Genomic DNA, 23,760 nt, shown 5'->3' with positions numbered 1-23,760 from the left:
CTATCCTGGGCAACGCTGGGTACTACAGCTAGTAAATAATTCTATAGTTATAGGGCTTGTCCAATAAACAGCATTTATCACCTATTCACAGGATAGGTGATAAATACATCATTGCTGAGAGTCCGACTGCTGGGACCACAATGATCACAAGAACGAGGACCCTGACACCCCCTATATGAATTTATCAATTGTGCATGTGTGATCACCGCTCCAATCACTATTAGTTGGGAGCAGTTCTGCACATATGTGACTATTGCTCCATTTATTTCTGAGCTTTTAGGAGCAGTATTGCACCTGTTTGAACACCGCTTCTAAAGACAGTGAATGGAGCGAGGTCAGACATTAGCAGTATGACACCATTCACACAAGGTAGTTTAAAATTTTCGTTTGATGTGTGGAGTCCCAGCAGGCCCATAGTGATCAGACCTTTATCACTTATCCTAGGTTCTTTATTGGACAACCCTATAGAAATAAAGATTATTATTATTATTATTAACCCTTTTAAGACTTATTGAGCTTCAGAAAAAATACCATCCATCTTTCTTAACACTAGTTTGTCTATAATAAAAATACATGTGTGAAGGAGTTTTGATACACCAGATATTTTTTTCAATCAGATTCCAATTACTTTAGAAGCATACAGAAAAATTATAAAGCCCTTCGATAAATTAAGATTCCCACCCCCAAAAAAGTGAAGAAACAAAAAGTTAAGATGTAATATGGCAAAAAGAATTAAATACGGTATACTGTATATATATTTTTACCAAAATTCTATGCTAGGATATAAATGGCTTATATGGCAATTTAAGAGTTCAATAGTAAATTTATTGATACCTACTGCCACCACTAGGTGGAGCTCATTTCATATGAATTTATACAACTCCTATTTAAAGGGAATCTATCAGCAGGTTTTTGCTATTTAATATGAAGACAGCAGGATGTAGGTAAAGAGATCCTGAATCCAATGATGCATCACTTAGATTATTGAGTGTTGCCTCAGCCTTTTGTTCAGACAAAATGATAATTTTTAGCTTTAGTCATATAGCAGAGTTCAGAGAGCTGCCACCACCCATACCAAGCTCTCTATAGAGATTGTACATTGGCAGTGAGCTATCAATCACAAAAGGGAGCGTGCCGCACTGCCCGTGTGTGTAACTATGTAATCTGAGCAATGATAAGTGTCCTGCTGCTTAAGCAAACATAGAAAATAGACAACAGATCGGACTGTGACAAGACAGGCATGCCTGAATTCTTAGGGTACCTTCACACTTAGCGATGCAGCAGCGATCCGACCAGCGATCTGACCTGGTCAGGATCGCTGCTGCATCGCTACATGGTCGCTGGTGAGCTGTCAAACAGGCAGATCTCACCAGCGACCAGTGAACAGCCCCCAGCCAGCAGCGACGTGCAAGCGACGCTGCACTTGCACGGAGCCGCCGTCTGGAAGCTGCGGAGACTGGTAACTAAGGTAAACATCGGGTATGGTTACCCGATGTTTACATTAGTTACCAGTGTGAGCAGGGAGCAGGGAGCCGCGCACACTGAGCGCTGGCTCCTTGCTCTCCTAGCTACAGTACACATCGGGTTAATTAACCCGATGTGTAATGCAGCTACATGTGCAGAGAGCAGGGAGCCGCGCACACTGCTTAGCGCTGGCTCCTTGCTCTCCTAGCTGCTGTACACATCGGGTTAATTAACCCGATGTGTACAGCAGCTACATGTGCAGAGAGCCGGAGCCGGCAGCACAGGCAGCGTGAGAGCTGCAGAAGCTGGTAACTAAGGTAAATATCGGGTAACCACCTTGGTTACCCGATGTTTATCTTGGATACAGCTTACCTCAGCTGTCAGACGCCGGCTCCTGCTCCCTGCTCGCTTCATTTGTCGCTCTCTTGCTGTCACACACAGCGATCTGTGTGTCACAGCAGGAGAGCGGCTTTGAAGAAAACGAACCAGGGCTGTGTGTAACGAGCAGCGATCTCGCAGCAGGGGCCAGATCGCTGCTCAGTGTCACACACAGCGAGATCGCTAATGAGGTCACTGCTGCGTCACAAAAAGCGTGACTCAGCAGCGATCTCGGCAGCGAGCTCGCTGTGTGTGAAGCACCCCTTACTGTCAACTCTTGCAGCATGTTGGCTTTAGCTTTGATAGCAAAACCCTGTTGACAGATTACGTTTAAAGGGAACCTGTCATCAGAAATTTAGCTTGAAACCTAAAAGTTTCCCCCTCTGCAGCTCGTGGGCTGCATTCTAGCAAGGTTCCTGTACTTTTTGTGGCCCCTTTTAAACCAAATTAAATACTTTATAAACTTGTACCTTTTGCTATGTAAATTTTGTAAATCGTCCATGGGGGCGGGCTCTCTGCTGACCGTTGCTGTTCCTCCAGCACATTGACGCCGTCCCCCCACACTCCATTTCATCCATCAGGATGCCGCCCACTGCGCCCGAGGTGCCGCCCACGCCAGGATCGCTGGTGACGTGTGTCACAAGCACGAGATTATGGGCGGCGCTGTGATTGCATCGCAAGTGCCGCCCATAATCTCGTGGACGCGCTTTCCCCCACTGCCTCCAGCGTTCTGCGCAAGCGCTCGCCGGCAAAATGACCTGACGTCACCTCCTTCCCATCTTACCCTGCAGCAGGGCAAGATGGGAAAGAGGTGACGTCGGGTGATCTGGCCAGCAAGCGCTTGCGCAGAACGCCGGAGGAAGAGGGGAAAGTGCGGTCACGAGGTTATGGGCGGCACTTGCTGATGACACTCACAGCGCCGCCCATAACCTCGTGCCTGCGCAAAACGTCACCAGCGGTCACACGTGCACACAGTGCGCTACAGTCGCACAGCGCATGCGCGGGACCAAGGGCGCCCAGGGGCGGTGTCCTGAGATATAAAATTCAGCGTTGGGGGGCGGCGTAAATCTGCTGGAGGAACAGCAACGGTCAGCAGAGAGCCCGCCCCCATGGACGATTTACAAAATGTACAAAGCAAAAGGTACAAGTTTATAAAGTATTTAATTTGGTTTAAAAGGGGCCACAGAAAGTACAGGAACCTGCTAGAATGCAGCCCAGGAGCTGCAGAGGGGGAGACTTTTAGGTTTCAAGCTAAATTTCTGATGACAGGTTCCCTTTAAAGGGAATCTGTCAGCAGGTTCTTCCTATGTAATCTGAGGGCAGCATGTTGTCGGGGTTAAAACACACAATTCAGAGATGTGTCTCATCTCAAGGTACATGTTCTTTACTTGCAATGATTGTTTTAGCACCAGGGCCTTATCAGTGCTCAGAATACATCAGCTACAGCAGCGTGTGAGCTCTAGTCTGACACGTTTCCTCCTGTGATAAGCAGCTTACTGTCTGTAGACATTGTATATATAGAGCCTGGTGTGGGCAGAACGGTTTTCTCAGCTCTGCTGTATTGGTAAATATAAAAACTCTTATTGTGTCAGAACCACTCCACTCAGGAAACTAAATGATACATGGTTGGATTCAGGATCTCTTTTCTTACATTATGCTGCTTTCAGATGAGGATGCAAAAAACTGATCACAGATTCCCTCTAAGGTAAGGTTATTCTAGTAATTCCCCTTTGACAAGGGAGCAGTTTAAAGCCATAGGCACTATATAAAATGAGCACAAAGCGAGCCACACAGCAGTGGCATAGTCTGAGTCTGTGGTACCTATGCCACTTTAAATATTAAAGGTTTGTATCAGCAGCTTATCAGTCTATAATAAATATACATGTCTGTTCCATCCAGTATTGCCAACCAGGTTTCAATATGTCTTAAGCCATTAGGTGGATACCTGCACTAAGTAAAACATTGCGAGCGGAGGGGTGCCATGTGATAATTCCTACTCTCTTTGAGTGACCTTCCAGCGTGACAATGGGTTCAGTTATTGATCGCACTGGTGTGTAATCTGGAATTTGCCAAACCTGAGAAAAAAATAAATAAAAAGTTATATATTAATATTTTCTGCAATATTTAAATGGTCAGTATTATTTCAACAACTTGTGCAAAAATGTAATAGTACAAAGGAATACAGTGCCTTGCGAAAGTATTCGCCTCCCCTTGAGTATTTCAACCTTTTCCCACATTTCAGGCTTGAAACATAAAGATAAAAGTTTTAATGTTATGGTGAAGAATCAACAACAAGTGGGACACAATTGTGAAGTTGAACGAAATTGCTTATTTTAAACTTTTGTAAAAAGAATAAACTGAAAATTGGGGCGTGCAATATTATTCAGCCCCTTTACTTTCAGTGCTGCAAACTCACTCCAGAAGTTCATTGAGGATCTCTGAATGATCCAATGTTGTCCTAAATGACTGATGATGATAAATATAATCCACCTGTGTGTAATCAAGTCCCCGTATAAATGCACCTGCTCTGTGATAGTCTCAGTGTTTAAAGCGCAGATAGCATCATGAAGACCAAGGAACACAACAGTCAGGTCCGTGATACTGTTGTGGAGAAGTTTAAAGCCGGATTTGGTTACAAAAAGATTTCCAAAACTTTAAACATCCCAAGAAGCACTGTGCAAGCGAGCATATTGAAATGGAAGGCGTATCATACCACTGCAAATCTACCAAGACCCGGCCGTCCATCCAAACTTTCATCTCAAACAAGGAGAAGACTGATCAGAGATGCAGCCAAGAGGCCCATGATCACTCTGGATGAACTTCAGAGATCTACAGCTGAGGTGGGAGAGTCTGTCCAAAGGACAACAATCAGTCGTACACTGCACAAATTTGGCCTTTATGGAAGAGTGGCAAGAAGAAAGCCATTTCTCAAAGATATCCATAAAAAGTGTCATTTAAAGTTTGCCACAAGTCACCTGGGAGACACCAAACATGTGGAAGAAGGTGCTCTGGTCAGATGAAACCAAAATTGAACTTTATGGGCACAATGCTAAACTATATGTTTGGCGTAAAATCAACGCAGCTCATCACCCTGAACACACCATCCCCACTGTCAAGCATGGTGGTGGCAGCATCGCCTGCTTTTCTTCAGCAGGGACAGGGAAGATGGTTAAAATTGAAGGGAAGATGGATGGAGCCAAATACAGGACCATTCTTGAAGAAAATCTGATGGAGTCTGCAAAAGACCTGAGACTCGGACGGAGATTTGTCTTCCAACAAGACAATGATCCCAAACATAAAGCAAAATCTACAATGGAATGGTTCACAAATAAACGTATCCAGGAGTTAGAATGGCCAAGTCAAAGTCCAGACCTGAATCCAATCGAGAATCTGTGGAAAGAGCTGAAAACTGCTGTTCACAAACGCTCTCCATCCAACCTCACTCAGCTCCAGCTGTTTGCAAAGGAAGAATGGGCAAGAATTTCAGTCTCTTGATGTGCAAAACTGACACATACCCCAAGCGACTTGTGCTGTAATCACAGCAAAAGGTGGCGCTACAAAGTATTAACTTACAGGGGCCGAATAATATTGCACGCCCCAATTTTCAGTTTATTATTTTTATAAAAGTTTAAAATAAGCAATAAATTTCGTTTAACTTCACAATTATGTCCCACTTGTTGTTGATTCTTCACCATAAATTTTAAATTTCTTTATCTTTATGTTTGAAGCCTGAAATGTGGGAAAGGTTGAAAAATTCAAAGGGGCCGAATACTTTTGCAAGGCACGGTATACTGTAAGAAACTTTGTCATATATGTTATCAGAGAAAGCTGTTTCTTTCTCCATTTATGAGCCACTTCTTTTTCTCCCTTTTGCCTCCCAAACTCATTATTTACTCTGAGAAACAGCTCAAATCCATCTAGGTCAAACCAACACACACTACCAGTACAGTGAGATGTCAGAATGTAACTACTAACAAAATCTATGGACAGGGGAATGGGGAGGAATCATGAGGAGCACTCAACACATTAAGAGACCCCCAGATTTCCCTTCAGTGCTGGAGTCACAGCTACACTGCTCAGTACCGCTGTATAATGTCCACCATGCTGCTGCTGCTGCTTCTGTGCTAAAGAGAAAAACGATCAAGAACACAATCCCTGTGTGCGCAGTGTATAGGAGACATCATAACAGAGTCCATCCACTAAAATATTTGTAGTAAGACCCTGCATAAGGGGAGAAGTGGTGGAAAATGTAGAATACCAATCATCATGGCCAGAGAGGGAGAGTGAATGAGAACGTTATTGATGAAATTGTGTAATTTGCAAATCTTAAAGACTTTCGAAAACTGTAGCAAAATATATAGTGCGTCCTAACATACTAAACGGCATCACTGCTGATGAGATGGTTTTCCTCTTCTTATCTGGAGGGTAACTTCAATTTCTCAATTCCTTTCCAAGTAAAGGAACAATATAAAGGGTATAAAAAACACAATCCACTGAGCTGTTTCTTGTGGTGGGGGGGATTTGGTGAGGGTTTTATTCTTAGTAAAAATAGCAATCCAATTAAGGTTAGGTTATAGAATCAGCATAAAAATTACCTTTATTCCTAAACTTGTAGGAGCAAATATCTCACTCCAATGGCACAAGTTAGGTACTGAAAGCCATCACTGTAAGTGGTGACAAACACCCTAGTCATATGGGCTAGCCCAAATAGGCAAGCGCATACAGTGAGGCCACTAGAATAACAAACACATGAAAAAAACTAAACATACATAAAGGAAAGAGGTATTGCTTATAAGCAAAGGACAATGGTCCAATTGGCAAAAAAACGCAATATACAAAATAATACCTAAAAAAGCAATAGCATTACAATGCACTCCATACGCTGACAATGGTCAGTCATATATATAGACGAAATGCAAACAATATTTAGGTATTAAAAAAGGAATGGTCTCACCCAATCCCTTTTGATGGAGGGACACGCAGTCTCTAGATCCTGAGTAGTGGATATGTCCGCCATACACTGGCCCTACTACCTCCTGGATACAAAATAACAAAAGACTGCTGCCCCAGACTTCCGTCCTAACAAGGACGGACCACAACTAGGTCTCAAGCTGGACCCCTATGCTGACCCTGATGACATCCCGGCGTCCCGACGCGTTTCGTCACTAAGACTCCTCAGGGGACATGATCGTCTTCAGTCAGGTCCTTACTGCCAGCCCTCACCAAGCCATAGTGTCAAAGGACGCCTAAATATTGTTTGCATTTCGTCTATATATATGACTGACCATTGTCAGCGTATGGAGTGCATTGTAATGCTATTGCTTTTTTAGGTATTATTTTGTATATTGCGTTTTTTTGCCAATTGGACCATTGTCCTTTGCTTATAAGCAATACCTCTTTCCTTTATGTATGTTTAGTTTTTTTCATGTGTTTGTTATTCTAGTGGCCTCACTGTATGCGCTTGCCTATTTGGGCTAGCCCATATGACTAGGGTGTTTGTCACCACTTACAGTGATGGCTTTCAGTACCTAACTTGTGCCATTGGAGTGAGATATTTGCTCCTACAAGTTTAGGAATAAAGGTAATTTTTATGAGGGTTTTATTCTTCCTTAAAGAGGACCAACCACCAGGATTTTCCTATATAAACTAAAGCCAGTGCTATACTGGTGCTATCAGGCTGATTCTATACACACCTTTGGTTGTGAGATCGGATGTATACTTTCTGAAATATAGGCAAGTTAAGTTTGTGAAATGCACTGTTATTTGATGAGAGGTGCAACAGAATAACTAATAGGTCAGTCGGGTTTTGATAGTTATTCCTGCCCCTGTGTGCCTGCCTGTCCTTCCTCTCCCCTGTTCTTCCTCCCTCCTGTAATAACAGAGACATTGGGAGGAAGGATGTCTGTATATATGCAGTACATATGTAATCCTGTGTTCTGTTGCAGATTGTGCAGCTGCCACTAGGTGGCTCTGCTGCAGAAGATTAAACAGACAACCTAGAGAGTGCAGTAAGAGGTAGGCTGAGGTCACCTAAGAGGCAACCTGTCACTGTCACGAAGACTATGGGGATTGCTTGAAACCGGGGTTCCTAAGCTGATCCTCAGTCTAGGGGGCCCTATGCTATCCCTAGTCTCAGGGATACCCCTAAAGGTGGGGATAACTAAGTCTCCTTCTTTGCCCTTCTACTGAAGATATACTGTGGAGATAAAGAAGCGCAATAGGGTCTTACCCCAGTAGCAATGGGGGAGAGAGATATGGTATTACTCACCTATAGGGGTTGTGACAGTCACAACACCTATACCAGCATATATGTAGGTAATTCCAAGCCACGGCAGCGGTCCCTCGGTTGGCAGATAACAGAGAGTAGTAGAATGAGGGTTTCCAGGCCGCGCCAATGACCAGCCGATATTAGGATGTTAGATTAATGTTGCTTTTATTCCAATGTACAGGTCTACGCGTTTCGGAAGGCACCCCTTCCTTCTTCAGGACCACATGGCAAGAAAACATAAAATCCCATTGGCCATGGGCAGCCCTGATCAGTTACCCCCAGGGGGTACTGGGAGAGGAGTGAGATTAAACCCACACAAATAGACAGACAGGAGAAACAAAAACTCTGACACACAGTACATGCTCATACAGGTATAAGACAATAAAAGATAGGAGGAAAACAAGAGCAGGGAGGAAACAACAAGACAATGGGTAATCTGAACAACCACTCTAAGCAAAAAGCAACACTTTCAGATAGTCTGGGACACCAAAACTCACCGACCAACACAGTATAACCTATAACTGGCATGGTTCCCCATCATGGCTCTATCCTGGTAAATATGTCCCCATCATGGCCCCATCCTGGAGTATGTCCCCATCATGGCATATATGGCCCCATAATGTCCCCATCCTGGTATATATGACCCCATCATCTCCCCATTTTGGTATATATATCCCCATCGTTGCCCCATCCTGGTATATGTCCCCACCCATCCTGGTATATATGGCCCCATGATGGGGACGCACATCCAGCTAAAACAGGTGCTGGGGTCGGCGGAACCCCTGTATTGCCAGGCCTGGTCGCAGTCGTGATCCCTGAGATCGTGATTGTTACACCCCTGCTCATTATGCGCTCACTAGACCATATTCCTTTCAATGCACATTCACAAAGAGCTGCTTCGCTGTATCTAAAGAGAAGTGACGAGCAGGCAAAAGAGCACACTGTCAATACATATTAAAAAGGAGAGAAACACAGAGAGTAGCCCAGCCCCAAAACAGACGTCACTGATGACATCCTTTTTCGGGGAGGTGACATTAATATCAGGGGCTGGGTTGGCTGACGTAGACCCATAACATAGGGGATAACATGATATTTTGGGAATAAAATTTTAAGGCAATTTTTGATATATTATTGGCAGGTGTAAGATGTATTTCACAGAAATCTAACTTCTAGCACAGTTATACTATATGGGGCATTTGCTGTGACTTTTGTACTGAAAAAGTGGTGAGGAGTTTTAGGTCTTAATTTATGGCAGTCACGTACCTTTTAGAAAACTTTATGCAATGATCCACTTTTGATTTGTCTCAGTCTTTGTTCCTTTTGACATTTTTATGGTTATCGCTAGGCAATGTTTAGTCGTAGTATAATCCAAACTATATAAAATGTTTAATAACTCTTTCTCTGGGTGTCATATGATCCTATCATGATCATCACAATTGTCCTTCTATGGTTAGTAAAGGAAGAAAGCACATAGAAGACATGCCACAAGAATGACCACAAAGCAGTCTGACACTCATTAAGTTTCCTCGGATGAAGCATGATCGGTATGTAAATGAGAACATCACAATACTATTTTTAACTTAATATTGTGTTTAAGAGTTTTATCCATCAACTCAGCGCAGCTCTATCCAGCGATGACATTACTGCGCAAGCCAAAAATTAGCTTCACATGAGACATGGATGCAAAGTAGGTTTTTTGGCATTGGACAATGCAGGGGCTCATCCACACCTACTTTTAAATAATTAACCCCTTTCAATCTTCCATACTAGAAGATATAAAAGGGGGTTTCTTGCCTGGTCCTTCCTCTATGCAGAGTGCAGCAGTGGAGAGTAGTTGGTCACTGGCTGCTGCTCTCTGCATATACAACTGGAATAACAAAGCTCAGTAGAAAGAAGGGAGCTTTGTCTTCTCGGTCACCGCCTATCCAGAGAGCAACAGCCTATGGCAAACACATCCATGTGAGTGTTACTAACTGAGAGAAGCAGACTGAGTTTTTTTTTTAGGTATCATCCTAGTTTATAGTTGCATCAGTTTTCTTTTCTTTTTTTTTTTTTCCCACTGAAGCAGGTAGACCGTCTGAACTTATTTTATTCACTAACTCAACAATCCATCAGTTAAAAAGGGATGAAGCTTGAATGGAAAACTGAAGTACAAAGTTTGTCTTCCTGGTTTCGTCCATGTGTGACGCCCTGGCCTATCAGGTCGTCACAGGGTATTGTGCAATCTGCCCTCCTGTGCAATATCCACCTCCTCCTTGGTTACGGGTCCCCAACTAAAGGTGTTGCCAACATCAGCCAATAAAAATCCTAGGAACACTCTGCACCACACCCACCAGACACACCAATGGATGGCCTGAGTGGAATAGGGTCGCCCACTTGGGGGGTTGGTTAAGGGGAGGTCAGGGGTAGGTCAGTGAAGGGTAGGACGTGAAGGAGAGAGGAGGTCAAGAGCCGGGCTCCTTGGAAGTCACTAGGTAAGAGAAACTGTGGAAAAAGAAGCGCAATAGGGTTTTACCCCAATATATACAGGGTGAGGAAAAGAGCAATACTACTCACCAAAAGGGGTTGTGAAAGTCACAACTCCTATAACAGCATGTAACTCCAAGCCACGGCAGCGGTCCCCATAAGGCAGATAACAGAGTAGTAGAGATGGGTTTCAAAGCCGCGCCAATGACCCACAGATCATGAAAACTCAAGATTAATGTTGCTTTATTTCATGCACAGGTCATGAAATAAAGCAACATTAATCTTAAGATTTCATGATCTGGGCTTAGGAGGAGCTGGACCCCCAGTCGCAGGGGATCGTGACAAAGGGCACGGAACTGTCGAGGATGACAGCCGGCGGCCTTGTACCATCACCGGGCTGTGACCAGGGCACGACGGGGTACGTGGACCCTAGGTCAGGGAGTAGCTTCAGGCAACCTGACAATTTACCTGACGAGAACGGAGCCTTCAAGATCTGCTCTCCACCTGCTCCAAAATCAGGGTACTAGCGCAACGAGGGGGATAGGACTTTCCACTAAAACGGTCCAGGAAATCCCAAGCGTGAACCTTGAGAGCAAGCTCCCACAGTTAGCCACACTGGGGAGCGGGACTCGACTATTTCTACACTACTGGGGCCAACTGACAAGTGAACTTAGTGCCAGGAGGAAGGTCACGGATCACCAGACAACACCAGTGGGGACGGGACCTAAACGTGCTCCCCTCAGCGGCAGTGGTGTCCAGAACTTTGGTTTACCAAGTTGATGGTGTCAGCTTTATGGACTGAGTGAGTACGCAAGTGACCCTTTCACACCCAACGGCACTCCCCAACACCATCACCGAGTCCCGGGGCATCCTCCCTACCCGTGGAGGGGTTAAAACACCTAGCTGCCCACTCCATCGTCCCCGGGTACTCCCAGCTGCAGCGGTGGTACTCCACCTTACCACACACCACGGGTGGCGTCACGAACTTTAAATATACAATCCCCTGTAAATACCCCCTTTATTTGAGTGGCCGCACGACCCCCGGGTCCGGAGAACCCTCGAGCCACCGCGGATCCGGATTCGAGCAGCCCAGCTGCTGGCACGGGGGCGGCACACATGTCTCTGTCTTCCTAGTTTCGTCCATGTCTCCCGGATCCTCATTAACATTAAAGGGGTTTTTCACTACTAGGACAATCCCTTCTGATTCCACTTGTTTCCATTAGATAAAAGCCCCTGTACTCATCTCCCATTCTGGTGTCGTTCCTGCTCTCTCGGTAATCATGGGGTTCATGTGGGGTTGTGACGTCACAGGAGCCCCATGTCTAATCACTGTTGACTTCTCTCACCAGGCCTTTGGACCAAATGAGCAATCAACAGGAAGTGAGTGGCAGATGCAGTATCACTTCCTGTTGATTAACACATATGGTACAAAGGCATGGCAAGAGAAGTCGGCAGTGATTGGATGCGGGGCTTGTGTGACATCACAACCCCACGTGAGGTCTGAACCTCGATTACTGACAGCACTGGAATAGCGCCAGAACGAGAGTTGAGTACAGTATTTTAACTGGTGAAAACAAGTGAATTCAGGGTTGTGTTATGTGCTAGAAGTGGAAAACCCTTTAATAGCCAAATATGATCTACAAAACAGATCATACTTGGAATGAATAGAAGAGAATAGGGTAAGCACTGAGCCTCGTACCGGAGACACAGAACTGTTTTTAAAACTGTTGTGTGAATGGCTCTTTGACCAGTGTACTGTCCAACAGTCCAAGACATAGAAAAACATCCAGATATGTCACATGGTTTTGTGAACGTGGCCAAAATGGCCTAAATGTACATGAGGCTTCTCTGTTAATATTCACTGTCAAATTACAAGGTTTATCCAGGCTTAGTTAGGAGACTGATGACCACTCCCAAGGATATCATACCAGTTGACGTCTCACACCCGGCACCCATGCCAATTAGCTATTTGGAGCTCGGGCTGATTATTGAATAGGAGCTGATCTCTTCTACACCAGGATTGAACATTTACTGTTCTGGCTTCTGCTTAAATACGGTCAGGTGCTCCTGCTTTTGTAGCGCCCCAGAACTCATCAGGGCACTACAAGGTACTGCAACCCGCCAGATTCAGGGCCTACCCCCAGGGACCTGGAAGACCAGTGCTGGTAACAGCAAAACACATTGTAATCCCAGTTTTCCCCCATCCTCAAAGACTGGTGACAGACTAGAAATGAACCCAATGGATGGCCACCTAGGGGTGGAGCCGATGCAGTCCACTAGACAACGACCAGGTGGGAGGGGACAACAGTTGGACAGTAGTTAGAGTTAGTAAGTGGAAGTGAGAGGAGACGGACGTAACTGCCCTGAAACACGAGAAGTGTAACGGAGACCTGAGGGCCCAGGTGTGTGGTTGCCGGAGGAGTACGGCGCAGTACTCCCGAAATCATAGCACCAACGGGGCACAGAGCCCTAGGTCAGGCAAACGCTCCAGGCACATCTGATAAAAATCTGCACAGTGAGGAGACCATCCAGGACCTCATTGACCTTAGAAGTTCGGGGGCACCATCAGTAATGGGAGAACCAGGGATCATAACGGAACACCGACCTTACAGGGTTTACACTGCCGCCGGACGGACCAGAGACTGAGAGACAAACAGGAGGGGACCCCAAGATGCTCCAAGCCACGGGGACCCACCAACTTGAGAAAGGTGCAGGGGAAAGAAGCCACCAGGTCACTAACCGACACTGGGACTAAGGGGACCAGAGGTGAATACCAGCCGTCCTCCAGGTAACCAGTTACCATCTACTGTGAGCAAGGAGAACCAGTTAAACCGTAACCCCTCATGTAGCCTACCATTATTTCCGCGCCTAACTCCATCACCTAACCCCCTGGGGCCCTGGCCCTACTTGTGGAGGGCGCAACTTCCAGGCTGGCATCACATCAGCCCCAGCGGAGAGACTGGGCAGCGGCGGTTCCATCACTATAATCTCAACCCACAAGTGGCGTCACAACAAACTCTATTGAAAATTCCCTTTTACATAAACCCCCTTTTTAAAAGCGCCCCCCAGGGTCACGGAAATGGGCAACGGCCACCCAGTGACACATCCCATTTGTAAACTGCCAGGGACAGAGTACCCCATAGCCTTGGGCAGCACACTTACATAAGTTAAAGTAAAATATACGCCATGACAACTTCTTCAATATATTGAAAATACACATTAGTCTTCTTAAGGCCCTGTTACACGCAACAACGTATCTAATGATATATCGCCGGGGTCACGGATTCCGTGACACACATCCGGCATCGTTAGCGACGTCATTGTGTGTGACACCAACGAGCAGCCGTTAACGATGGAAAATACTCACCAAATCGTCCATCGTTGACACGTCACTGTTTTCAAAAAATTGTTGATTGTTGAGGACGCAGGTTGTTTGTCGTTCCCAAGGAAGCACACATCACTACGTGTTATACCTCGGGAACGACGAACTACAGCTTTCCTGCGGCTGCCGGCAATGAGGAAGGAAGGAGGTGGGCGGGATGTTACAACCGCTCATCTCCGCCCCTCCGCTTCTATTGGGCGGCTGCTTAGTGACATCGCTGTGACGCCGCACGAACCACCCCCTTAGAAAGGAGGCTGTTCGCCGGCCACAGCGACGTCGCTAGGCAGGTAAGTCCGTGTGACGTCTCCAAACGATGTTGTACGCCACGTGCAGCGATTTGCCCGTGACGCACAAACGACGGGGGCGGGTGCTTTCACCAGCGATATCGCTGCGTGTAAGGTCCCCTTTACTCATTTTTCCTAGCTCCAGCACTTGTCCATGTCTCCGTGTCATCTTTTCCCTGCAGTCACCTCCCTCTACTCTTGAGTGCATCAAGTTACTATACCACCTTGGTGTACACTTCTGATCTCACTCAGGCCTTATAAATCCAGCTCATGTGGCTACACAATGCCGGAATATTTAGATAGTAAACCACTGCTGCTACCACGTGCTGCCATCTCTGTTGAGTCTCAAGACAAACCCAGCTATGCTATCACTGGGCTCTGCTACAGTCTCCATAAAGAATTCCTCTAGTCAAACCCAGCTCGGCTGTTTCAAGATGCTGTCCACAATCAGCTCTGTTGCATCAAAGTGACTGTCCACTCAATCGACTCTGCAATGTCTAGGTCTATGTCTGTAGACTCGGACCTTGGAACATCAGAGCCAAGCCCACACACTTGACTGCTGTCTGAATTTTCAAGTTCCATGTACCATCAAGCATATCCAACTCCTCTGTACCACGCTGCTATGTGCTAAACTGCTAACACAGCTCTGCTGTTCCACATGATGTTCGGCTTATCTGACTCTACTGAGTTTTCCTGCACCGACACCTCAGGTCTGGGCTGTATTTTCAGACTTATAATTTAGCAAATTCAATTGTGATCCACTAAAAAAAGAGAAGGCGGCACTTACCATGTAAAAACACTTCTTTATTCGGCTGGTCAGACGCACTTGCTCTCTACCTCTGTCTGACTGCATGTTTTAATGCATCAGATTTTGCATCAGATGTTGCTTGATAATCCTCAGAGGGCACGAGCTGCTCAGAGGCTTTGAGGCAATTTCAAGAACACTTTGGTCTGCCAGACTAGCACATCCATTAAATGCAAACTCTATTATAGACCAATCCATAAAAAAGTGATACACAAAGCAATTTATTGCTATAAAACAAAATTCCACCATGCATCATAAGTCTGCCAGAAAGTTGTGATTCAATGTCTGCAATCTTAAATTGTTGCCACAAGATGGCAATGTATCACCGTAGATCAGACCTGGGCAAAGTGCTGTCTATGGCCCACTAATGTCCCTCTCTGGCTGTTCCACTCTGGTCCATTGACCGAGACAGCCAAAGAGCTGAAAACAGTGGCCCGCACTATGCCCTCCCATGCCCATCCCAATGTCACAGCTATGATGCAGTTAATAGATTGGTGAAGGATAGAGCCGCTATCTCCCTCTTCCACCAATTACTGTGTGTGACTGAGACACCAGGCGCAATGATGTAACTTCATCGCGTCTGCTGTATGGACAGTGCACTGGAGACCAGAGCAGAGAGCAGGGAAAACAAGAGCGAGGTGAGTATGTGGCTTTTGTTGGTACATAGAGGGACTGGGTCAGGGCTCATGCTGAATATTAGGGTACTGTGGAAGCTCATACTGTATATAGGAGGGCTATGTGGGGGCTCATACTGTATATAGGAGGGCTATGTGAGGGCTCCTACGGTATATAGGAGGGCTATGTGGAAACTCATACTGTATATAGGAGGGCTTTGTGAGGGCTCCTACGGTATATAGGAGGGCTATGTGGGGGCTCATACGGTATATAGGAGGGCTATGTGGGGGCTCCTACGGTATATAGGAGGGCTATGTGGAAACTCATACTGTATATAGGAGGGCTATGTCAGGGCTCCTACGGTATATAGGAGGGCTATGTGGGGGCTCATACGGTATATAGGAGGGCTATGTGAGGGCTCCTACGGTATATAGGAGGGCTATGTGGAAACTCATACTGTATATAGGAGGGCTATGTGAGGGCTCCTACGGTATATAGGAGGGCTATGTGGGGGCTCATACGGTATATAGGAGGGCTATGTGGGGGCTCATGCTGTATATAGGAGGGCTATGTGGGGGCTCCTACTGTATATAGGAGAGCTATGTGGGGGCTCATACTGTATATAGGAGGGCTATGTGGGGGCTCCTACTGTATATAGGAGGGCTATGTGGGGCTCATACTGTGTATATGACGACTGTGGAGGTCGAAGCTCATACTGTATATAGGGAGATTGTGGAATCTCACACTGTATATAGGGAGATTGTGGAAGCTCACACTGTATATAGGGAGATTGTGGAGGCTCATACTTTATATAGGGGTATCAGCATATTTAATTCATTTAGTTCAATATTAAGTGAATACAGTGATACCTCCTTTTTCGTTGATAATTTGTCAATGAAAACCGAAGCAATTATTTCCTTAGGAATCAATCTAAATCCAATTAATTTGTTTTAGACACTCTAAAATAGATACAAAAAAAATAATTTTATAGAGAATAAAGATAGTGTTTAATACTAAAAACAATAAGAAATGTATATAAAATGAATATAAAAGGAATATAAAAGGAATACTGAATGAATATAAAATACTACATACATTTGTTACATACATTTTGAAATTATCAAGCGGGTGATACTGGCACAATGCCACACAGAGCAGGAGAATGCATGGATCACAAAATTAGCAGCGTAGTCACGTGGGCATGCAGACAAAAACAAACAAAAACCGAGGCAATCAACGAAAACCTAAGCAAATTTTTACTGCAAAAAAATCAACGATAACCAATCTCAATGAAAACGTAGGTGCTACTGTAATTAATTTCAACCTATCGGATCGGCCCCTTATAACAATCACAGCCTCTCATGTGGCCCCTCGGAAAAGTTAATTGAGAAACTTGGCATCTACGTAATCAAACTGTTCTGCAGAATCACGTTGCCAGATCAGTGTTGCCCCATAATGAATGCTGTTAAAATAAAACCCTAAAAAATTGTAATACAATTTTTTTTACCATCATTTAAACCCATTTACAATCTCCTTCCCATTTTCAGTATGTTACGATATAATAAAATGAATGGTGTCTTTCAAGGGAACAACTCGTTCCACAAAAAACAAGCCATCATAGTCAATACTCAATAGCCCAGAGCCCGAAGACCCTTGGGGGCCCTCAGCGTCGCCGTCTACAGCAGGAGCTACATTGATAATAGCCTTATCAGTGTAGCTTCCGATGTGGAGACTGCTTGAGGAACTTTGGTGACATCACGATCATCTGACTGATCATGTGACCATGATGTCACCACTCTGTAAAAGAGCTTAAGGTGAGATGGACTGGTGGTAAGTGTGTGTCTCTGTGTGTGTAAGTTTACATGTCTGTGTCTGTGTGTATCTTTGTCTGTGTAGAATGTATGGGATTCAGTTGAAATATACTGAAGTGCAGCAAAACCTTCCTGCACCACAATAGTTAAAATAGCCACCAATCTACCTGGGGCAGGCAGCTGACATCAATGTTCGCCAACAGCAGCAGCATGCCTATCAGAGACCGGCAGGTGATGTCAGAGCACACATTGCAGGTGCATGACGTCACTGCAATGCACTGGACTGTCCACACCATCAATGAAGCAAGAAGAGGACACCTCTGGACTACGGCCAGGAAAAAATAATCTTTTTTTATTTCATTTCATTATTTTATTCACATGGGGACCAATATTGGGAATTATATGGGGACCAGGATGGATTACATATGGGGACCAAGATGGGGGATTATATGGGGACCAGGGTGGATGGCATATGGGGACCAAGATGGGGGATTATATGGGGACCAGGATGGATGATATATACAGACCAAGATGGGGATTATATAGGGACCAGGATGGATGACATATGGGGACCAAGATGGGGGATTATATGGGGACCAGGGTGGATGACATATTGGGACCAAGATGGGGGATTATATGGGGACCAGGGTGGATGGCATATGGGGACCAAGATGGGGGATTATATGGGGACCAGGATGGATGATATATACAGACCAAGATGGGGATTATATAGGGACCAGGATGGATGACATATGGGTTCCACGATGGGGGGATTATATGCTGTCCAGGATGAATGACATATTGTACTAAGATGGGGGCTTAAATGGGGACCAGGATGGAAGACATAAATGCTAAAATGAGGGAATTATATGGGGACCAAGATGCGGACATATGAAGAACATATGGGGACCAGGATTGGGCATTGTATAGGGGCCAGGATGGAAGACATATGGGTACCAAGATGGGGTACATTACAGGTAGGGTCCCATGATGGAGGACATTCTAAGAGGAAGGGGCCCAGGATTTAGGACATTATTACAGCAAGGGGCCAGGATGGTTGAAATAATTAATATATGGGGGACAGAATACAAAAGTGGGGGACCTGACATCACCGAGGCAGACCCCAGTCTCTCTGAGTGACTAGGCTGTGGGCGGAGTTTCACTTCACTGCTCATCACAGCCCAGCATCGCTCCTGCTTGTGGTGCTCTGAAGTGAAGGCGAAAGCACGCGAGATGCTAGGCTGTGAAAAGAAGTGAAACTCCGCCCACAGTCCAGTTCACGGAGCACGGGGGTCACATGATGGGGATGAGTGGATCCCAATAATGCCGCTCACAGGCAGAATTGACTACACAGGGTATTTGAGAAAAGCCTTCTGTATGAGTTTTACATCGATGTGGCTACTATGCTGTGTAGTTGACTATCCCCAAAGCCATCATTTCTATTTTTTCCATCAACATAACCATATGGGGGCTTGATAAGTATTATAATTATTTATTTATTTATTTTTTTATGAGTTGTATTTTTCATTGACACATTTTTGAGCTACACAACTTATACACTCACTGTTATTAACTCTTCCTGGCTGTGAATAGGCAAAAAAAATCCCAGCAAATATGCCATTCTATATTACATTCATGTTTTGCTGTGTTCACTGTGCAGGGTCTACAACATTCTAGAAATCATTATGATTATGGGTGGTGGCAAATCATCAAGATATTAAACATGCTTTTGTTTTTTACTACTTTTCCAGAAGAAAAACATTTTTTTTGTAAAACAAAGTTTATTTTTATGTTGTCATTATCTGACAACGCTACATTTACATTTTTTTGTTAAAGCTGTGTGAGAGCTCATTTTGTGCAGCATGCATTGAAGTTTTCATTGGTACATTTTGGAGTATATATGACTCTGTTGTTGATGGACAGCTTAATTTCTCCATCTTCTCAACTGTCTGTGTTGACATATGTCGGACTGCACTTGGATGTCATCTGAGCGCAGTCCCATGTTTTGCAACCAACTATAGACTTGAATGGGTGCGTACCATCTGATATACGGTGCCACTCACAGTGTGCTGCGATTGTTTTGTTGTCCCGAAATGGCATGAGAAAAATCCCTATAGTTGGCACTGCCCCATAAAATAACATTGGAGCAAGTGCTATCCAATAAAATATCAGATAACACTCATTCGAGTTATAAACTAGCTATACGCTAGTGTGAGCGAAACCTAAAGCGGGCAAGCGATCGTACCTGCCCCCGTCGGTTGTGCGACACGGGCAAATCACTGCCCGTGGCCTACAACCTCGCTTACCCCCGTCACATGGACTTACCTGCCCTGGGACGTCGCTCTGGCCGGCGAACCGCCTCCTTTCTAAGGGGGTGGTTCGTGTGGCGTCACAGTGACGTCACACGGCAGGCGTCCAATAGAAGCGGAGGGGCGGAGATGAGCGGGACGTAACATCCCGCCCACCTCCTTCCTACCGCATTGCCGGTGGAGGCAGGTAAGGAGATGTTTGTCGCTCCTGCGGTGTAACACATAGCGATGTGTGATGCCGCAGGAACGACGAACATCGTAACGGCAGCAGAAACGATATTAAGGAAATGAGAGACGTGTCAACGAGCAACGATTTTTCGCGTTTTTGTGCTCGTTGATCGTCGCTCATTGGTGTCACACGCTGCGATGTCGGTAACGGCGCCGGATGTGCGTCACTACCGACGTGAGCCCCGACGATATATCGTTACCGATATCGCAGCGTGTAAAGCACCCTTTAGGGTATGCTCTCATGATCAGTGTTTGCAGCGTTTTGGATGTAGCGTGTTTTCGCTGTGTCCAAAACGCTGTGTTGTACAATACAAGCAAAGTGGATAGGATTTCTAGAAATCATATGCCCACTGTGCGTGTGCAGCCAGCAGCGAAAACTGACCTGCGGTGCGGCTTTCCGAGCCACAAGCATGTCAATTTATTGCTGCGGAGTCACAAGCGGTCTCCACCAGGAGAACAAAGTGAGAGTCCGCAACTGCCTTAACTCTAATCGTGGGCACGGGCAGCTGCAGTTTCCTGTGGAGGAGACTTGTGGCCCCGCAGGTTAGGACCCGCCGCATCCAGAATGCAGCCGGTCCTAATCGTGGGCACGTACCCTTAAGCGTCTTCTTCAGCGTCTCTTTAGTCTTTTTTTTTATATACTTTACACAATAGTGAGAGACTTCTGTTATGAACAGGTCACTTCTTTTTTGGCCTGAAGCGGTTAAAAGGAACTCAAAAAATGGAACGTTGCAAGTTGTTTTTACATTTGCTGTACATATTCATTTTTTGATGCTGTTTTTTAGCACTGTTTCTGAAAATAAGGAGCGCTGATAGTGTAATACCAACCGATCAGTGAGGTATATCAGGAAATGTACACTCACCTGAAAAGGTTGTGACAGTCACAACCACTAATACGCATGAGATAATGGCGTCTGCTGCAGCCCCAAGTGGATGTGCATTCAAAATGGAGAGCATAGGGGGTTAATGCCGCGCATCAGCCAAAATGAAGATGTAGCACGTTGATGATATTAACTCTTTCTTTTATTCCATAGGTCTACGCGTTTCGAGGTGAAACCTCTTCCTCAGGACCAGGCTTTATGTTGATGTTTCTGGTCCTGAGGAATAGGTTTTACTTCGAAACGCGTAGACCTATGGAATAAAAGAAAGTTAATATCATCAACGTGCTACATCTTCATTTCGGCTGATGCGCGGCATTAACCCCCTATCCTCTCCATTTTGTTAGCACTGTTTCTGGCAGAATAGACCTGAAAACAATGTCAGGTGTACATACCCTTGGCCAAAGTCTAAAGCCTTGGCCAAAGTGTGGGCAATATGTATGATGTTCTCCTTACAGCAAGTGAATCTTGCTAGATATAATAGTACTGCTTCTAATAACCATTTGCCACTATCCCCACTTCCACTGGCTGGACCAGCGCTGATGACGTTCTTTCCTGCTGACAGCAGAGGTGCGGGGACACGTGGTTCAGACTTTTTACTGTGCTCTGAAAGTGGCCATTCTGAAAAATGAGGATCAGACCCATCACGTAAAAATGGCTCCAGGGGGGGGATCAAAAGCCGGTCACCAAGAATGGTGTTATCTATAGGCACATTTTTTTTTATTTTAGCTGGGATGCTTTCATTAAAGCACACAACTTTCTAATGCACTTTATTCTCCACCCAGTTTTCACTTGTTTTTGTGGCAGCCACAGCAAAATGATGGGTGGAAATGAGGCTGAGAAGTATTGTGTTCCCCTGGCTCTTATCCCGTAGTCATTAATATCGTGAACTGAAAAGTAGACGCCACTCTTCCTGAATCTTGAAAACTAAAAATCACCACGTGGTAATGTCTGAATAACAGCTTACTGGAATCCCCTGACTCCCGTCACAAGCTGGCCTCGGTTTTTGGCATCTGATCAGCCGCTTCCCTGTCCCCTTCTCCTAGTGAGGGAGGTATTATTAGAACTGCTGTATCACAGTGTGAGATTCAGACATCAGAGCCGAGCACATGGCTGCATGGTCTATATATAACCAGATACTTAAGGCCCAAGGTAATGTGCATACCTCACTCCAGAAAATGTCCCAGCGGCTCCAACATTACTTGTATCAAGCATATCAATTCAACAATGAAACACTACGGGAGAACAGTGCAAGGAAATCATCTGTTGTAATTGCTGACAGGTTGATAAATACCCAACATGTAGTTAAAGTTCCTCAGGGGAAATGTTCACACGAGGATTTTGTGATGCTCCAAAACGACAAATTTTTCAAGAGGAAATGCTCCTTCTTCTGGGTCTGTGCACACAGAGTTTGACGAGTCTTTTGGAAAGGGTCTACTCAAAAATAAATGTATGGAAAAATTGCTTAAAAATGCTTGAAAGATTCTACCTATTCATTTCTATAGAAAAATAACTTTACTGGTTATAAGTTCAAACGTTCGATCATTTTCAATCATCATCAGGTTTTCAAAGCCACCAAGCGTTTATCAGAAGTGACCTGTCAGTTCTCCCGGTATTAGAAGCTTCTCCATACTTTATAATAGAAGTCAATTGAAAGGCAACAATAATACCATAACATTATATTACCCCAGGCGGTTGGGGCACATCCACCCAGGGGTCTAGACAGCCCGGGGCGGGAAAACAAGGAGTCGAAGTCAAGGTCAGAAAGGAGTTTGGAGAGGAGTGTGGGCTGGAGCTAAGTGTAGCTCCAGCAGAAAAGTTGAAGTTGAACAGTACCAGGGTAGGAGCCCTGGTGCCACTGGCTAGGGGACAGACGGTGGTCTCCGTCAGCAGGAGACGGGGAAGACGGCTCGGCAGAACCGAGGTGGCCTGGGACAGGGTTGCAGCCTGCTGGTACCGACACGGGGAACCGACCCGGAAACCGTAGCACAAAGGGGTGTACTCGGACCCTGAAGCCAGAAACTGGAACCAAGCGGACTGGTTAATTCACCGATTGAGGCCAGGACCAGAGGTCCTGTCCCACCCAAAGTCCCTCATAGAAGACAACAGCCCACCGATAGGGATAAGAGGTCACCGCCAGGGCCCATAGATCCCACGGGCCAGCGTCTGCGGTCACGGCTCTTTAGGCTACATCCAGCCGGGAGCGGACTCCTGAGTTTCACACTAGGAAAGTCCACCTTACACACGCAGTGCAGGAAAAGGATAGGGACCCGAATGCAACCGGCCGCGGCACCAGCCACCATCACTTTGGTTTACCAGAGACTTGTGTGGTTTATTAACAGTGAGTACACCAACACTCCCTGTGGTCGCTATCCCCTGCACCGAGCCACCGGATCCCGGGGCCACCATCCCTGCCCACGGAGGGGTTAACAACTTGCTGCACAACATCTCCCACGGGTGCCCCATAACAGCAGCGGTGGTGTCCCATCTCACCACACACCGTGGGTGGCGTATCGAACTTACTACGGCCTAGCCCGTGCATCTATGCCCCCCCCCCATTTATTCGGTGTGTCCGCGAGACCCCCGGGCCCGGAGACCCTCGAGTCACCACCCCTGAAGGCCCGGACCCGAGCAGCGCCGGCTGCTGGCACGAGGCGGCACCCACCCACCGGGCAGGGGCCAGGGCACGACGGGGTACGTGGACCCTAGGTCAGTAAGGAGCTTCAGGCGTCTTGACAATTTACCCGACGAGGACGGAGCCTTCAAGATCCATTCTCCATCCGCTCAAAAATCGCGGTACTAGCGTAACGAGGGGGATAGGACTTTCCCAATACATAGTCCAGAAAATCCCGAGCGTGAACCCTGAGAGCAA

At 45.9% G+C, this 23,760-nt stretch overlaps 1 protein-coding gene across 3 annotated transcripts in view; it reads right to left on the bottom strand.

Moving 5' to 3' along the window:
• Positions 1-23,760, bottom strand: part of CORO6 (coronin 6) — a 219,436-nt gene that overhangs the window by 72,737 nt on the left and 122,939 nt on the right. For all 3 annotated transcript variants that reach the window (XR_012750427.1, XM_075335242.1, XM_075335241.1), the window contains exon 4: positions 3,788-3,917. Coding sequence is in view for 2 of the 3 variants with exons in the window: in XM_075335242.1 (XP_075191357.1) it covers positions 3,788-3,917 (130 nt within the window). In the remaining variant the exon portion in view is untranslated. The remainder of the gene's footprint in view (positions 1-3,787; positions 3,918-23,760) is intronic.

This window comes from Anomaloglossus baeobatrachus, chromosome 2 (assembly GCF_048569485.1).
Source record: "Anomaloglossus baeobatrachus isolate aAnoBae1 chromosome 2, aAnoBae1.hap1, whole genome shotgun sequence".
NCBI classification, from domain to species: Eukaryota; Metazoa; Chordata; class Amphibia; order Anura; family Aromobatidae; genus Anomaloglossus; species Anomaloglossus baeobatrachus.
The sequence above is the reverse complement of the archived record's forward strand: the minus strand, read 5'-3'. Positions and strand labels throughout refer to the sequence as shown.